This window comes from Vanacampus margaritifer, chromosome 11 (assembly GCF_051991255.1).
Source record: "Vanacampus margaritifer isolate UIUO_Vmar chromosome 11, RoL_Vmar_1.0, whole genome shotgun sequence".
Classification (NCBI taxonomy): Eukaryota; Metazoa; Chordata; class Actinopteri; order Syngnathiformes; family Syngnathidae; genus Vanacampus; species Vanacampus margaritifer.
The window spans coordinates 11,303,680-11,319,132 of NC_135442.1; the positions used below are offsets into that span (position 1 = coordinate 11,303,680).

Genomic DNA, 15,453 nt, shown 5'->3' on the forward strand with positions numbered 1-15,453 from the left:
TGAGATAAAATATGGGAAAACAATTCTGGCTATCATCCAACTATATGTGTTTGTTCTTTAAGCATCTGAGTGAGACCATTGGTGTTCACCCAGGAGATGGGGAGCTCTTCATAAATGGTCTGCACATTGATCTGGATGTTCACAATCCTTTCAGGTAGGATTCCAACCAGAGATGACCAGTGGTCTGCTTATCCTCCCCTACTGGAAACCTTACGTTTGTGTTCCTGTTGCCACATGATCACACGTTTGATTCCATTTAAAACGCCTTCCTTGTCATCTTTTTTTGATAGCATTTTGGAGATCCTTAGAGGCGAGGCCAGGGTCTTGGAAGGTCTTCACAACCTGGGTGTAAAAGGAGAGCACCAGGGCACACTGCTGAGATTGCCTGTGAACCGTGTGGCAGACAGCTATGCCTTAAATATCAGACATGCAGCTATAATGGTGCGTTGTGGTGACTCATCAGTCCTGGACTACACAGCGGGTAACAATAGGGAATCAATCATCTGCCAAGAAATCATTTTAAATTAGAATCTTGGAAGTTTTTCATTCCGGGATGCGCAAAGCATATCCAAATTTAACCAACCACATTATAAAATCCTCATCCTTCTGATGCTGTTTGATGGAGGCTCGGGGTTTAAGAAAGAGGAAAGGGCAGTTTGCCAAGGGCAAGTCGACTTCATGGATCCTGCTTTTCTAATCAATTTTACCATTTGTAAAAAGAACTGTACGGTAAAACTTGTAACAAATATTCTGTACTGAGCAGTACAGTAGTTTCATGTTCTATGCTAATGTTGAAACTTTTGCTCTTTGACATTACTGGCATCCTCCGATGGTGGCGTCAGGAAAAAAAGTGTGAACTTTTGTGCAATAGGCTGATGTCTTGTGGGTGCCATGCATGTGGTTACTTTGATCCCATTATCATTTAGAAGTGTATTTTTCCCGAAGTTTGATTTCTGAACTGTTGGACCTCATGGCATGCAGTGTTTGAGCTTTCACCTTATACTGTTTGAACTGTATACAGAGAGGACAAGATGTAGGCTGTAATATTTATTATATTTCTTTAGATATGAGTCTTAGATGCTGAAAAACACTTGCACTTGTTGTTAATGATGTTTTTCTTGTTTTTGTTTTTTGTTCTGTATTCTCAGTGGATGAATGATATTGAGAATGACCCAATGTACAGCAGCTGGCCAGCACGTGTCCAGGAGCTGCTAAGAACCACTTTTCCAGGAGTCATCCGACAAATCAGACGGAATTTCTTTAACCTGGTGAGGTCACAATGTTGGTTATATTAGCTACTTATGTTGCATAATCCTTTTTGATTGTCAGGCGTAAATTTCATTGATCATCATATCTTTGGAAAAGAGCTTTTGAAGTCTCGTTTCCATAGATAATCACACCTTTTGAGTTCTTTATCATCAATGCTTTGCCAATCCGTGATGTATTTTAGTAAGTTTGGGTCCTAAACAAGAGACATATTTCAAGAAGCCTGCTATGCTATATTTTGTATACTAACTGGCCACAACATTAGGTACATCTGCTCCATATGGAATGAGACCAAAAACAGAAGCTGCATCAGTAGTTTTGCATTTACAATGATGATAAACAACAACAACAACAACAACAACAAAATGACAATTATATTAAGTAAAGAGATAAATAATTGTCAATGTAGGAATTGTATGCGCTTGATTTCTATGTCAATTTTGACACGCACCATTTCCTACGCTGTCTGGGACTTTTGTAGGTTCTATTCCTCGATCCAGAAGAGGAGAAAAGTGTTGAGTTGGTGAAACTCGCTGGCCTCTTCTACAAACACAAGATCCCCTTGAGGTCAGTGCATCTGTTGCTGTTTTATACTCCACTTTAGGCATTTATAATCCTCACCAAGGCACTGTTTCTCATTTCATCTGCAAATTGAATACTTGTTTTGCTCACTTTGGCCAGAATTGGATATGTGTTTGTTGTCAACGCCGAAGATGAGATTGATGGCTTCTCGGATGCGGGAGTTGGCTTTTACCGACTCCTGAATTACATCGCAGACGAGTATGATTTATCCCAGGCCCTGATATCCATGGCCTCAGTAAGTGTGTCGCAAATATAAATCTCTGTTGTTCCCTTTGCCAGTTTTTACTGAATAACTTAAGTACTTTTCTCACCTTATACTCAGTTGTTTCCTTGCAGCCCTTATAATTGTGTTGTTTTTGTCATGTTTGTACTGCGAGAGTTAGTGGGCCTTCCTATGCTAGCAGCTCTGTCAAATTCTGGGAAATTGTTGACGGAGTTGGGGATGTGAGCATACAGTTAAATCTCATCTGACCTGTCACTCAAATGCAGTTGTACAACAGAGTCAATGAAGGGGACACATTGACGGTTGACACAATCACTGCTTTCCTGAAGAGCAAATTCCCTAAAGCTAATGCTGAAAGGATCCTCGGTGCGGAATCAGAATATGATGACAGAAGGAAGGTAAGAACATAAATGGTGTCTTCTTATTTGCCTTTATAGTCAGGAATTAGTAGTGGAAAAATAAGCATTGCAATCATTTAATGTGCCCCAGGACGGCGTCCTTTTTTACAAAAAGAGTGGCCTGGGTGCCCTTCCGCTGGCGTTATTTAATGGCGTCCCCCTGAGCCCAGATGAGATGGAACCGGATGAGCTGGAGAGCGTCATCCTGCAGCACATAATGGACTCCACTACTGCCTTCCAGAAAGCTGTTTTCATGGTATGACTCCACTGTATGGTCAGCCTCCCAAAGGATGTCTATATAAATTTTAAAAAATCAATCAAAATACTGATGTAGTGTTATAAGGGCAGTTCGGTTTACGAGGTCTGTTCCTAACTTGGTGATGTAATTAGAATTTGTGTCATTAGCCTATGCTAAGGCAGTAGTAATACGACTTAATTATTGTCATAAAAGTCTGAAACACACTTCATGAACATAAACATAAAATCAACAGTAAAATCAAAAATACTATTTTAAAAGTCTGTGACAACCATCATAAATGGAGACCCATTGTATTATCAATAGTCATTGTAGAAAAACAGCAGTTACTTAGTCAATGGAGCTCCGAATTTGTGAGTTGCCTTCACACAGTTCAGAACAACAAAATAAACTAAATCAAAGAAACCTATTCAATTCAAGGCAGGTAACAAAAATGAAACAAACCATGATGTGTTAAAAAATTCAGGAAAGTAAGTTTCTGAACTATATCACATTGTTGTGTTTAAATACTTCACAGTATGGTGTAATAAGTCAACTACTGTTCGCAGGGTCATTTGACTGAAGGAACAGATGTGATGGATTACCTAATGGAGCAAGCCAATGTGGTACCCAGAATGAATCCACTCATTCTAAGTACAAGCCGGAAGTACCTGGACTTCACTTCGTCTCCAGGTGACCTCACCTTCTCAAAAAGTGGAAAAAAGATGCTTTAATTTAAAAAAATATATATATTATTATTTTTATTTATTTATTTTGCACAGTTCTAAGTGAATGGGAGGACACAACCATGTTTTCATTCCTGGACTCCAGAGACAAGACTGCTGTGATGGCTAAGAGAATGAAATACTTGACTAACAATGGTGAGAAGGCTTTTTATCCACGTTTTCACCAACATACTGTGTATTCTATAATTTAACATTTTTTAATCCTTTGTTACATATTTCTTATGTGAGCATGAGTGTATTAAAAATGATTATTAAGATTTAAGACATCTCTAAGAGTAGTTCAACACAAATGAAATACCAAGAAAATCTACAATTTAAACAAAACAATCTGCAGCTATTCTCTTGCTAGTCTTTAGGTTAAATGCCTACAATTGTCGTTGTTGAGATGTTTCTCTTCTCCCTCAGATGAGGACGGGATGAGCGCTGTGACCATGTGGATTGTCGGAGATTTCGAGAAAGCCTCAGGAAGAAAATTGTTGCTCGCTGCACTTAAACATTTGGTACGTGAGTAATATCAGCTCTGTAAAGTGCATTTCCAGTTTTAAGCCACACCTTGATAGAAAATGTTGTAATTTGTGTAAATTACACATTTTTATCATAGTGTAATGTTCAATGGAATCAAAGTAAGTTATATGGGGATGGTTGATTTTGACTTTTAATTAAGCAGTTGACTCTGCCGTGGCCTTTATTGTAAAAGAGAAAAAAAAGGAACATTTTGTTCTCATAACTGATTGTCGTTCAATATGTTATAGTCGCTAGGGATTTTCGGTATGTCAGGCACAAAATATTTAAATCCAACCAATCAACACTTCTTACTTGTGTGCTTCTTCAATTACACCACCCGCGCTCAAAATATATGTGTGATAATGTGTGCGTTACATCACTTCTGTATGTGTGTGTCTGTGTGTGTGTGTGTGTGTGTGTGTGTGTGTGCACGTACAAGCAGAGAGCCAGCCCCGGAGTGCGTGTGGGGATGATGGCTAATCCCGGCGGAAGGCCCAGCGAAGATAACACGGCCGTGTACCGGGCTATCTGGGCTTCACTTCTCACCCAAAAGAATAAAGCTGCAGCTGAGTTTGTGCAAAAACTTGCAAGGGAGCAAAGTCACCAGCTCCTCCAGCAGGGGAGCAAAATGAAGGACTTGCTGCTGCAGGTAAAGGATTCATTTGAGCATGCAGTTAGCGAGCATTTGCTTTTATTTCATGTCTGTTGAATTGAAGTCACTTGGCCCTACAGTAGTCAAACACAATACTTCCAGGTTGTAATTTCAAAGCTTCTTCTTGCATTAAGTGACCTTCATAGAACATTTACTAACCACACCCGCAATGTTTTACAAAACATTATAACCGTCTTGCATAATTCACCTGTATCGGGTGGATTCCTTGTACCTCCAAAAATGATCACTTTTCACGAGACCCCAAAAACTGAAACAAATGCAGCAAGAATGTGAATAGTGCAAATGCAAAAGACTTGAATTTGACATATTTACATGATCATTTAACTGTTATAATAACATACTTCCTTGACACCAATTACTACTTTCTCATTAGCTGGGGCATCTTCTGGATTCTTAATGTTACAGAATGAGCCCTAAAAATATATATATGCAATTAAGCTTTCCAGCAAATAGCTAAGGGGAGGCTCCACAGAAGAAAATGCTAATACAGATTAATTCAGTAGCAAACCATAAGTAGGATCACTGTATTTGTTTGTCTTTGGTATGTTTTGACAATTTGGCCTATCACCAAAGTTGCTCATGTCGTGATATTTTTATGTTTTGCCACTTAAGCCCTGATTAGTAAATTCAAAAGCACTGTCCTCTGTTAAAGACCAAACAGCTTGAGCTAAGGTTTTAGAACAGAGTGACTATATTTTACCCAGCATCTTTTACAGAGAGAAGCTGGAGTGTTTAGCACAGAAATGTAGTCTATTTGAGAAAATGTACCCATTTAGCAGTGAGGTGTCATCACGGTTATTCAAAGGAGCTGCGTCTCATTTCATGACAGATACGGTAAGTCACGGTTGAGACTCAATGATAGACCTGATGTATCAACAAACTTTTAAACATTTTTGCTTCCTCCCCTCCAATGCAAGCTGAAGGAGTTTGAGTGGCAGCTTCTCTGCTGGTGATCGTTTCCTCACACATTCCCACTTGACTGTGACTGACTGTGGCAGACTGCATCACTGTCCTCGGCACTTACCCGCTTTTATAAAACATAGACTGCAGTGACATTTCTTTCAGTGCAGACGCTCGCCGCTCTGAATTATTGCACTGCTCATTTCTATAGCTTGAAGCGCGCCTTATGTACACTAAGTGGTATGGTTTGATTTACTTCACCATAGTACAGTTCAAACATTCATGAATATGGTCTTGTGGTATCATTCAATATCAGCCAGACAGTGTTTTAATTTACCAATTAAATGAACAAAGAAAATAAATATAGCACATATCAGTAAAGTGTGCTGACAATATCTACAGTATAAACAAGAAAACCACAACTTTTAATTCTCCCTCATAGATGGTCTACATAATTTGTTTAAATAATACACCCAAATTAATTGTGGACAATTCTCAATTGACCAATCAATAGACAGCAGTGAGTCTAGCTCCATCCTCAATCAAACATGTATCCTTACAACCAGCTTTCCTACTAAATAGGGTACGGAAAAATTGTACAATTTAGCACCAATGTATTGACCGTTTAACTGCGGGCCGTAACCAGCCCATCAGGGGGTCCAATCTTGCCCGTGAGGACAGAACATAAACTGCAGTCTTTTACTAAAATTAATGGTTGTTGCAGGGCGCAACAAGTTTCTGAAAATTGGCTGTTGTGAAGAAATTTCAGATTACTCTACAAAAATTATTTTGTAGAGTAATTGGTACCAGGTAATTATTTGCACCAAAAAAAACAGACCCCCCCCCCCCCCCCCAAATGGAAATATTTTGACCTGCCATTTTTAGCTTATTCGGCCCACTTAAGATCATATTTGGGTTTAAGTGGCCCCTGTATTAATATGAGTGCCCCATATCATAACAAACTGAATCACTTGGTGGAAGCATAGTTTAACCTAACCTGCGATTTAGCAGCTCCCTGCTACAATTCTATGATAAGAAAATATTGACAATTACGAACAAGTCAGACAAAAATGTTGCCATTTTGTTGCTGACTTTCTATATCATTATGAAGTCTCTTTTTCAAATATTTAGATAAACACATAGAAACCAATATACACAGTAAGCTAAGTAGTAAAAATAACTACATAAATACCGGTCAGTAACTAATTTCACACTCAGTTGTGTGGTCATAATTTAAATTTTCACAAACAGCAATGCCAAAACTGCCATAGTGCTTAACATGTATTATTTCCTACAAAATTCTTGTGGGCACTCGTGTGATGCTGTCGTTATTTTGATATCATATTGTTAAATTTGATTTAAATTCCCATTTCCTCGCAATTGAATGTAGAGCCCAGAATGTGGTCAAAAACTCTTATGAAAGTATTTGCCGTATTAGTGTTGTTATATTGTCTTGTTTTATGTATTCTTTCTGCTGCATGATAATAGGAGGGAAATTGGAGACGTTCCTGAAGCTAAAACGATTTCCGAGTGAAAAATGTAATTCCCTGGCACACAGGGAAGCACCTCAGGAAATAGATTTTTTTCACAGGTGGAACAAGCAATCAGTCAGTGTCAGTAAAACGTGTGTATTTGTGACTTGAGCGTAGGGCGACTGTATCAGTGAAATAAATGATAGCATTTTAGGCATAACTGACAAGCATAACAGCAAAAGGGAGGATAATAAAGGTCCAATGTGGCCACTCGCAGAGATTTGTCCCAACACCACTTTCTTGATTTAAGTGTCCTGTCTGGCTAAATGGTGATTGATGAGCCCATCTTCTCATTCCCCTTCTGAACATCAGCTCTTAGAATACGTTTAGAAGTGCGTGTGATGCTCCACAGCCTGTGGATGTCAAGGCGGGCAGCCCACTCACTGTCAGTTCCACTTGATCTGTCACGGGGGCCGGCGCACGGTGGCGGATATCCTTGTGTCCAGGAATGGATGAGCAGCAGAATGCATTATTTCATTAGGCTTTTTAATGCCCTTTTCGGTCATATGTGACGGATACAAGATGTCTGGTCAAAGCACTCAAGCCACCGTTGTGTGCGGGCGCCGACCATACGAAATCATGTGACGGCAGGGTTTGAATCTCTAGTACAGTTTACATTCAGGGGCGACTATAACAAACATCCCTTCAATTATACGTAGTTTAAGCTGTGGGTGAGCTGGTGAGTGGGCTGGAAATAGCAATGTAAGGAATGAGAGGATGTGTGAGTTGAGACTCTGAGTCAGGGGATATGAGTTTATTATTGGCTGCCAGACAGTCTTGCTGACTGGATTGTGCTGACATTATTGGTATTTACCTGTTCTCCTGAGAAGAGGAACGTTGCAGAAACTAATAACCTGACTCCACACACCCCTTTCACTCCCACGTCTAATTTGTTACACACAAAAAAATGGCAGAGATTTAATTAAAAGTTGTTTTTTATTAATTAGAAATTGATTAATCTCACTTTCACACATACACACGCGCATGCCCGAGCTGACAGCTCGGTCTGTGTGCTTGAAATATCTGACAACCGCATCGATGCAAGGCATCAAGGCTATTGTGAATAATAAAAGAAAAAAAACATGTAATGTTGGCCTCCTTGTCATTCATTTATCATTCCCCAACCCTGTAAATTGCTCCGATATTGTTTTGGACATGCTGTAATAGGGAAAAAGTCCTTGAGGTACTCTATTGGATTGTACAGTACAACCTCAATACAAGTAAATGTTTTTTTTCTGCTCTTAGGGCATGGACACAGATGCCTTTGAGAAGAAGTTCAACACCCTAGAAGTAGATTTTATCCGCAGTCAGCAGCTCTTCTGCCGGGATGTCCTAAAATTGAGTGCCGGACAGAGAGGAGTCATCAGCAATGGCAGGGTGAGTGCTTTGAATCCATTCATTCCTTAATAGTCAACGCAAAGAAACAGGTGTCAGGAACTGCATTTGTTCGTTTTTTCTTGCGAGTAGTTGCCATGACAATTAATGATAGGCACAATTCAAATCATACTTTCTCTGCTGTGAGAGGCAGCAAAAGCCTCTTATCTTAAAATTGACTGGAGCAAAACACACAGAACACCATGACTTAAGTGGGGAAAACATTGTGTTACAATCACATTACATTTAACACCCCCAAGGCAAGTAGTAAATAATACATTTCAAGTCCAGTTGTCCTCGACTCAGCCTTCCGAGTCACGGATGGATGAGGAAGAGATTGTGGTCTGCATATTGACACAAAAACAACTCTTTTATTCATGTTGTTATGTGTATCATTTAATTAAACGCACTGACAGAAAACGTTCTGCAAATTATCAAGTGGCAAAATAACATGAAGTCAAGTCAAGGGTGACCTGACCGTGTGCGTCGTGTAGATTTTATGAATGTGTATGCATAGTTTGCCGAATCTAGTAAGTATTTGATCCAAAACATAATAGAGTACTTGGTGGAGAAATCCGTGCTGGCAAGCACAGCGATGCGACATTTCTTGTAGTTGGTCACCAGGTTTACACACAGCTCAGGAGGGATTTTGGCCCACACCTCTTGTGTAACTAAATCCTTCAAGTTTCTTGGCTGCCGCTTGAAAACTCAAAAGCTTCAGCTCCCTCCACAGGTTTTCTATTGGTTTGATATCCCGAGACTATCGGGATTCCCAGCCACTGTGCCACTTCTCATTTTTTTTGGTGAAAGATCATCAGGTATGCTACGGACATTATACAATCGCACCTAATGGGTTTGACAATTCTTATTTATTTACAACAAATAATGTACAGTATCTTTGCTTATGCCCATATCAGCACTTAAAGAGTAAGTCAACTTTAAACATTTCTTGACAATAATAGGTTATATGCGACTCCACTAGTCTAAACATGACATTCTGATGAATATTACATTTGTGGAATATGAGTTATGCAGCTAAATCCAGCCATTTTTTTTTATCTATCTCAGGGGGGCGGCCATTTTGCCACTCAGGGCACAGGCAATGACCCAATCACAGCTCACCTGTTTTATGAAGCTGAGCAGTGGTTGGTTGTTACCTGAGACCTGAGCAACTGTGATGTCATTTTCACTCGATAGCAAGTGGCAAAATGGCCGCCTTCTGACATTGATGGATTTTGCTGCTTAACTCGTATTCCACTTGCGCAATAATAACCAAAATACCGTATTTAGACTAGTTGGGCTGTATAGAACATATTGTCAAAAAATATTTGAGGGGGTTGACTTCCCCTTTAAATGGTCTCCCAGCAGATAGCAGACCATTTAACTTAAATTGTGGGTTATTTAAGATATTTGTTATTATTATTATTATTATTATTTTACCTTTATACTGTTATTTTTGTGAATGTTTTAAATTGGTAGCACAGACTTAAAACCAGCAGTGTATTTTTTTTTCTTTTTCATTATCCTGATAACTAACTGACACAAGAGATTATTTTTTTTCCAATGCTGTGTTGCGACATTCTTCTCGTCTGTCGTGTGTGTGTCAGATCCTCGGGCCACTCGATGAGCAGGAGGAATTCACTGCAGAGGATTTCCAATTGCTGGACAAGATTACTCGGAGCAGCTCTGCCGAGAAAGTCAAAGCCCAAGTTAAACTGATGGGGATGAAGCCAAAGCAGTATGGTTTTTTTTTTCCATCTTATTTGCCCTGTGACTACTGTTCATGATAAATGCTTCAAAATCCCATAAACTTTACGCCTTTTAGTCATTTTAACGTGACATCAAAACATCCAACTCCTTATTTTTGTCTCAGTTCCAGCGACCTGGTTATGAAGGTTGATGCCCTGTTGGCTGCGGCTCCCATGGGAGAGGTCCGAAAGGATGTGTCCTTTCTCAAAGAAAACCACAGGTGGGCAAGTGGCCTGTCACTCTTTGAAATAAAAGTGCGACACAATATTGTATTTTCAATTTTCTTTATTCGGGTTGATTTAGCTAACCTTTCGATTTCCCCCCCCCACAGCGTGCTGCAGCTCTCGGCTCGTGAAAACGAGGTGTTCTATGATGTGGTGGCCATCGTTGACCCACTTACTAGGGCAGCGCAGAAGATGTCCCCCCTGCTGATTGTAAGTTATCATCGCTGTCCAATGAAAACCATGTATATCACTTTTTTCCCCAGGAGCAATAAACAAAAGATTTACTAGGATTTCATAAAAAACACACCACAAACCCTGATAGACAGATTCAGCACCCGAAACAGTGATCTGTTTTCACAGCCACCGCTGTATATTATATCTATTGGAGTAGAGAAAATCATAATTGCTTAATATCTAAGTATTATTATTCGCGGTGTCAGGCAATTATAATTTTTAATTGTAATTAATCGCATTACTTCAATAGTTAACTCACGATTATTCGCAAAGTTTATATCTGTTCTAAATGTACAATAAAATGTAAAAGTTAAGTTTTTATACTCTTGTTAACATAAAAGTGGGGGGGAAATGTTTAACTACTTTAAATATGGCTACATCTTTTAGTCCTTGATACAGTAGTTTCATAGTATTTCCTAAAATTTAGATAAAATAAAAAATATGTACTGTACTGTAAAAAACTAATGTGATATTTATTTGTATTTAGGTAATTTTCTGCCACTAGATGGCATAATTGCATTTGTAAGATGCTGGTGACAGCTCAATGCAGTTTTTCTTTTCATATTATGAGCTATCTAATCTTTATCATGAAGTAACTTGTGAAATTCTGCACATTTTTAAAATTGTAAAATATAACTTGCCCCAGTCTCCACAAATATATGCATTATTGTTACATTTATTGCTGCTCAATTTTGACTAGAATTCCCCCAGTATAGGCTTTCCAAGTAAGGGGTGGTCATTAATCGCGATAAAAGAAATTTAAATGAACTTACAATTAACACACTAATTTTGACACCCCTAATTATTATAAATTTATCCGCAACAACAAAAATTATTAGAGTAGAGAAATCAAAAGTTGCTTCATTGGGACAGTGTTGGCCGGGTTCAATATGACACTTATAAAGTATATACGTAGCTAACAAAGCTATCGCTATCCTGCCTACACAACTTCCAGTGGAAACATAAATCAGTTCAGGGTTTACAGTTCCACACCTCACTTAACCACATATGAAGTCAAATAGAGCTTGCATGTCTGTGTCAGCCTTTCTCAGGGACCAGTGGGCTTATTTTGTGGAAATCCACCACAGATGGCCTGCTTAATATGAAAATATGACTCACTATGTTCAGCCAGCGAGTGAATCAGCTACCGTCACCAGACATTGTTAGCTGTGTGCTCTCAGCCTAGCACTGCATTGTGCAGGAGAAATCATGATGGCGGCATATTGTATTGATTTGTGGTTGTGATAGAGGCAGCCCTGTGCACAAAACCACTGACCCTTTGTTGTTTTTTCTTCTATTAAATTGTGTATTTATTATATTTGGAATAGCAGTAGCTCAATCTGAAAGGGCTTCATTGGAAGTGTTTGGCTTGGGGACTGGAAGGTCGGATCGATCGATATCCACAGACCAAAAAAAGCCCAATACACGCCATGGACCAGAAATTGGGCTGAGTGGCTGGCTGCTGTACAGCTGCCAGTTGCTATTAGAAGTGATTCTGGGGTGAAATAAAATGTGCATTTTCTCATAGGTGCTGCTGTTTTGGTTTGCAAGACAGTTCTTGTCCTTGTATGAACTTTCTGAACCGAGATAATTAGGGCTACATAAACTAATACTATTTTTTTGTTTTGTTTTTGTCTTGAAGCTTTTAAGCCGTTTAATTGTCTTAAAGGGTGAGTTTATAGTTTTTAAACTGCTAACAAGATTTGAATTTAGCCTCCGTGAACTAACCCCCCTGAAACCTTAAAAAAAAAATACAGTAAACACCTTTCATACATTAAAGACCTGGTACACTTGAGTAAAAAAAAAGGGGAAAAACAGTAAAAAAAAATGTGTAATGTAAATTGAATAATCCTTTCGGGAGCGTAATAAAGCTTGTTTTTCTTCCACCGTCTGCTCTCCATCACACGGAAGCCTGTTTGTTTCTGCTTTCGCTTCTTAATTTTAACAGTCTCTTTTCCTCTGCGGCCTCCCGCAGGTGCTCAGTCAAGTGGTCAACTTACGGCTGCGCTTGTTCACCAACTGCAGGGCCAAGTTGTCGGAGATGCCCCTCAAGAGGTAGGCTCGGCGCTCCAGTTGTAATTAGGCGCTCCCGTTAGGCTTGTTTGAGTGTCCTCGGACTGTTCTCCGAGCATATCTGCCTCACTCCTCCACTCCACAAGATTAAACTGATGCAATCTGCTTAATATCGCCGCCTTATTGCTCTGGGCCTGCTCTTGCATCTCTGAGCAAATTGCACTGCCGTGGTACGAAAACAGCCCAACAAATCAACAACAAAAAGGCACGGTCTCGTAACTTTTAGAGCACTATGAATGTGAGTCAAAGGGATTTTTACAATACTGTGTTGAATGGATTTTTATTGGTGACACCATCACAATTTCCAGGTAGCGAATAAGGCCTCAATTTCCAATATGACTTTTGTGTTCGTTTAAGAGTTTTTCAAGTATCATGCCAGCATTGGTTATATTTTACTTACATTAAAACAATTACAGGAAGAACCTTTTTGAGGACTACAATACATTGCTGTTCTAAGCCGCCATGCTAATATGTGTAATAAGAATATTCTGGCTGGCAGCATTGTATATTTTTAAGAAATATTATGTCATCATTACTATGTTTTCCAGTCTGTCCGAGAGCTCATATTAAAAAATCATATCAGCATAAAAATTAGGCTGTAGTTAATGATTGAAAGTGTTTCCGCCCGTATATCTGTATGACTTACCAAATTACCATATTCTGCAGTAGTCGTCTCACTTTGAATATGTCTTAGAAAGTGGACAATTCCACAACATGTCATCATTTTTAGTGGTTCAAAAGTGTATACCGCAATTCCCACATTTCATATCTGTCTGCAGCTTTTACTCTTTTGTGTTGGAGTCTGATGTCTCCTTCCTGGCCAACGACACGATGACTGCCGGTCCGGTGGCCCGCTTCGCGGATCTTCCCGAATCTCCACTTCTCACCCTTAATATGATCACACCAGAGGGCTGGATGGTGCAGGCTCTCCGCAGCCCCCATGATTTGGATAACATCCACCTTCAGGAGGTATGCCACGGACCCTCTTTGACTTTAATTTGGGCCACCTTTAATTGATCATTTTTGTTTGCGTACTAATCAAACGGCGATGTCATTTCAGATTAGTGGGACGGTGACGGCTGAGTATGAGCTCGAACATCTCTTGCTTGAGGGACACTGTTTCGACTTGTCGACCGGCCAGCCTCCCCGTGGACTGCAGTTTACCCTTGGCATGAGTCGAGACCCTATCATGTATGACACCATCGTCATGGCTAACCTGGTCAGTATAAAAATAATAATAATAATAAATACCCTTGGCAACTATGTGATCTTCACTATTTGTGCTGTTTTGACGACAACAGGGGTATTTCCAACTGAAAGCCAATCCTGGTGCCTGGCTGCTAGGGCTGCGTAAAGGACGATCAGAGGATATCTACCAGATTTTGTCGTGAGTTTTCACCATCACGTACAAAGTGGTTTCCAAAATGTGGTCCATGGGCCATTTGCGGCCCACCATTCATTTTTCAGCAGCGCGCGACACGGGTTTGGCACAGCTCACAAGGCAATAAATTAGTTAATATACTCTAGAGTTTTTATAAATATGCAAAGATGCAAATATAATATTTACAACTAAATTAATGACATTTGTGGAGAATGGGGTCAAGTTGTCAAATTCTCCACATTTTTTAAATTGTAAAATACAAGTCACTTCATGTTAAAGATTAGATAGCTCTTAATATGAAAAGAAAAAAATGCACTGAGCTGTCACCAACATCTTACAACTGCAATTATGCCATCTAGTGGCAGAAAAACGACCAACACAAATCAATATCACAACTCGTTTTTTACAGTACAGTACATGTTTTTAATTTTAGCTCAATTTTATGAATTATTATAAAATTACTGTATCAATGACTAAAGATGCAGCCATATTTCTATTAGTTTAACTTTTTTTTCACTTTTATGGTAACAAGAGTATGAAAACTGGGGGGAAAAAATATTGTACATTTTATTAGAACAGATATAAAATTTGCGATTTTCGTTAACTACTCAAGTCATGCGATTAATTACCATTAAAATTTTGAATCGCCTGACACACCAATTAGTGACTAAATATAATTAAATTTTAGAAGAAAATACTTTCTTCCTGGTTCTGCTGTGTCTGATTTATAAAGATATCACATTAACAATCCTCAAGTAACTGTAATGGTTTCTGGTTCTGACTTGTTAATCAATGGCTGTTCATTGGCCACCCCAAAATCTTGGAAAAATCCTCACCTATTTGCCCTTTGACCTCCATCCATCCATCCATTTTCTTGGCCGCTTTTCCTCACAAGGGTCGCGGGGGTGCTGGAGCCTATCCCAGCTGGCTTCGGGCAGTAGGCGGGGTATACCCTGAACTGGTTGCCAGCCAATCGCAGGGCACACAGACGAACAACCATACTCACAATCACACCTATGGACAATTTGGAGTGTTCAATTAACCTGCCATGCATGTTTTTGGAATGTGGGAGGAAACCGGAGTACCCGGTGAAAAGCCACGCAAGCACGGGGAGAACATGCAAACTCCACCCAGGAAGGCCGAAGCCCGGACTCGATCTCACGTCCTCTGCACTGGGAGGCGGACGTGCTAACCAGTCAGCCACCGTGCTGCCCGCCCTTTGACCTTTAGTATGGAAATTGCTTTATTTGCATTCTTGCATTCCCTGCAATCTTCCATATTTCTGTATGCAGTCCTCAAATGTAAAAGTTTTGACACCAGTCACGTGCAGCCATTCCATCTTTTTTTAACCTTGTCTTT

The 15,453-nt window shown here is 39.6% G+C and overlaps 1 protein-coding gene across 4 annotated transcripts in view; it reads left to right on the forward strand.

Moving 5' to 3' along the window:
• uggt2 (UDP-glucose glycoprotein glucosyltransferase 2) overlaps window positions 1-15,453 on the forward strand; it is a 40,153-nt gene that overhangs the window by 6,754 nt on the left and 17,946 nt on the right. For all 4 annotated transcript variants that reach the window (XM_077580032.1, XM_077580031.1, XM_077580033.1 and 1 more), the window contains exons 11-29: window positions 63-154; window positions 291-441; window positions 1,149-1,268; window positions 1,748-1,833; window positions 1,948-2,083; window positions 2,338-2,469; window positions 2,561-2,725; window positions 3,274-3,397; window positions 3,487-3,585; window positions 3,856-3,950; window positions 4,397-4,603; window positions 8,305-8,436; window positions 10,041-10,171; window positions 10,307-10,402; window positions 10,514-10,616; window positions 12,616-12,695; window positions 13,493-13,682; window positions 13,774-13,932; window positions 14,015-14,100. In XM_077580032.1, the coding sequence (XP_077436158.1) occupies window positions 63-154; window positions 291-441; window positions 1,149-1,268; window positions 1,748-1,833; window positions 1,948-2,083; window positions 2,338-2,469; window positions 2,561-2,725; window positions 3,274-3,397; window positions 3,487-3,585; window positions 3,856-3,950; window positions 4,397-4,603; window positions 8,305-8,436; window positions 10,041-10,171; window positions 10,307-10,402; window positions 10,514-10,616; window positions 12,616-12,695; window positions 13,493-13,682; window positions 13,774-13,932; window positions 14,015-14,100 (2,384 nt within the window). The remainder of the gene's footprint in view (window positions 1-62; window positions 155-290; window positions 442-1,148; window positions 1,269-1,747; window positions 1,834-1,947; window positions 2,084-2,337; window positions 2,470-2,560; window positions 2,726-3,273; window positions 3,398-3,486; window positions 3,586-3,855; window positions 3,951-4,396; window positions 4,604-8,304; window positions 8,437-10,040; window positions 10,172-10,306; window positions 10,403-10,513; window positions 10,617-12,615; window positions 12,696-13,492; window positions 13,683-13,773; window positions 13,933-14,014; window positions 14,101-15,453) is intronic.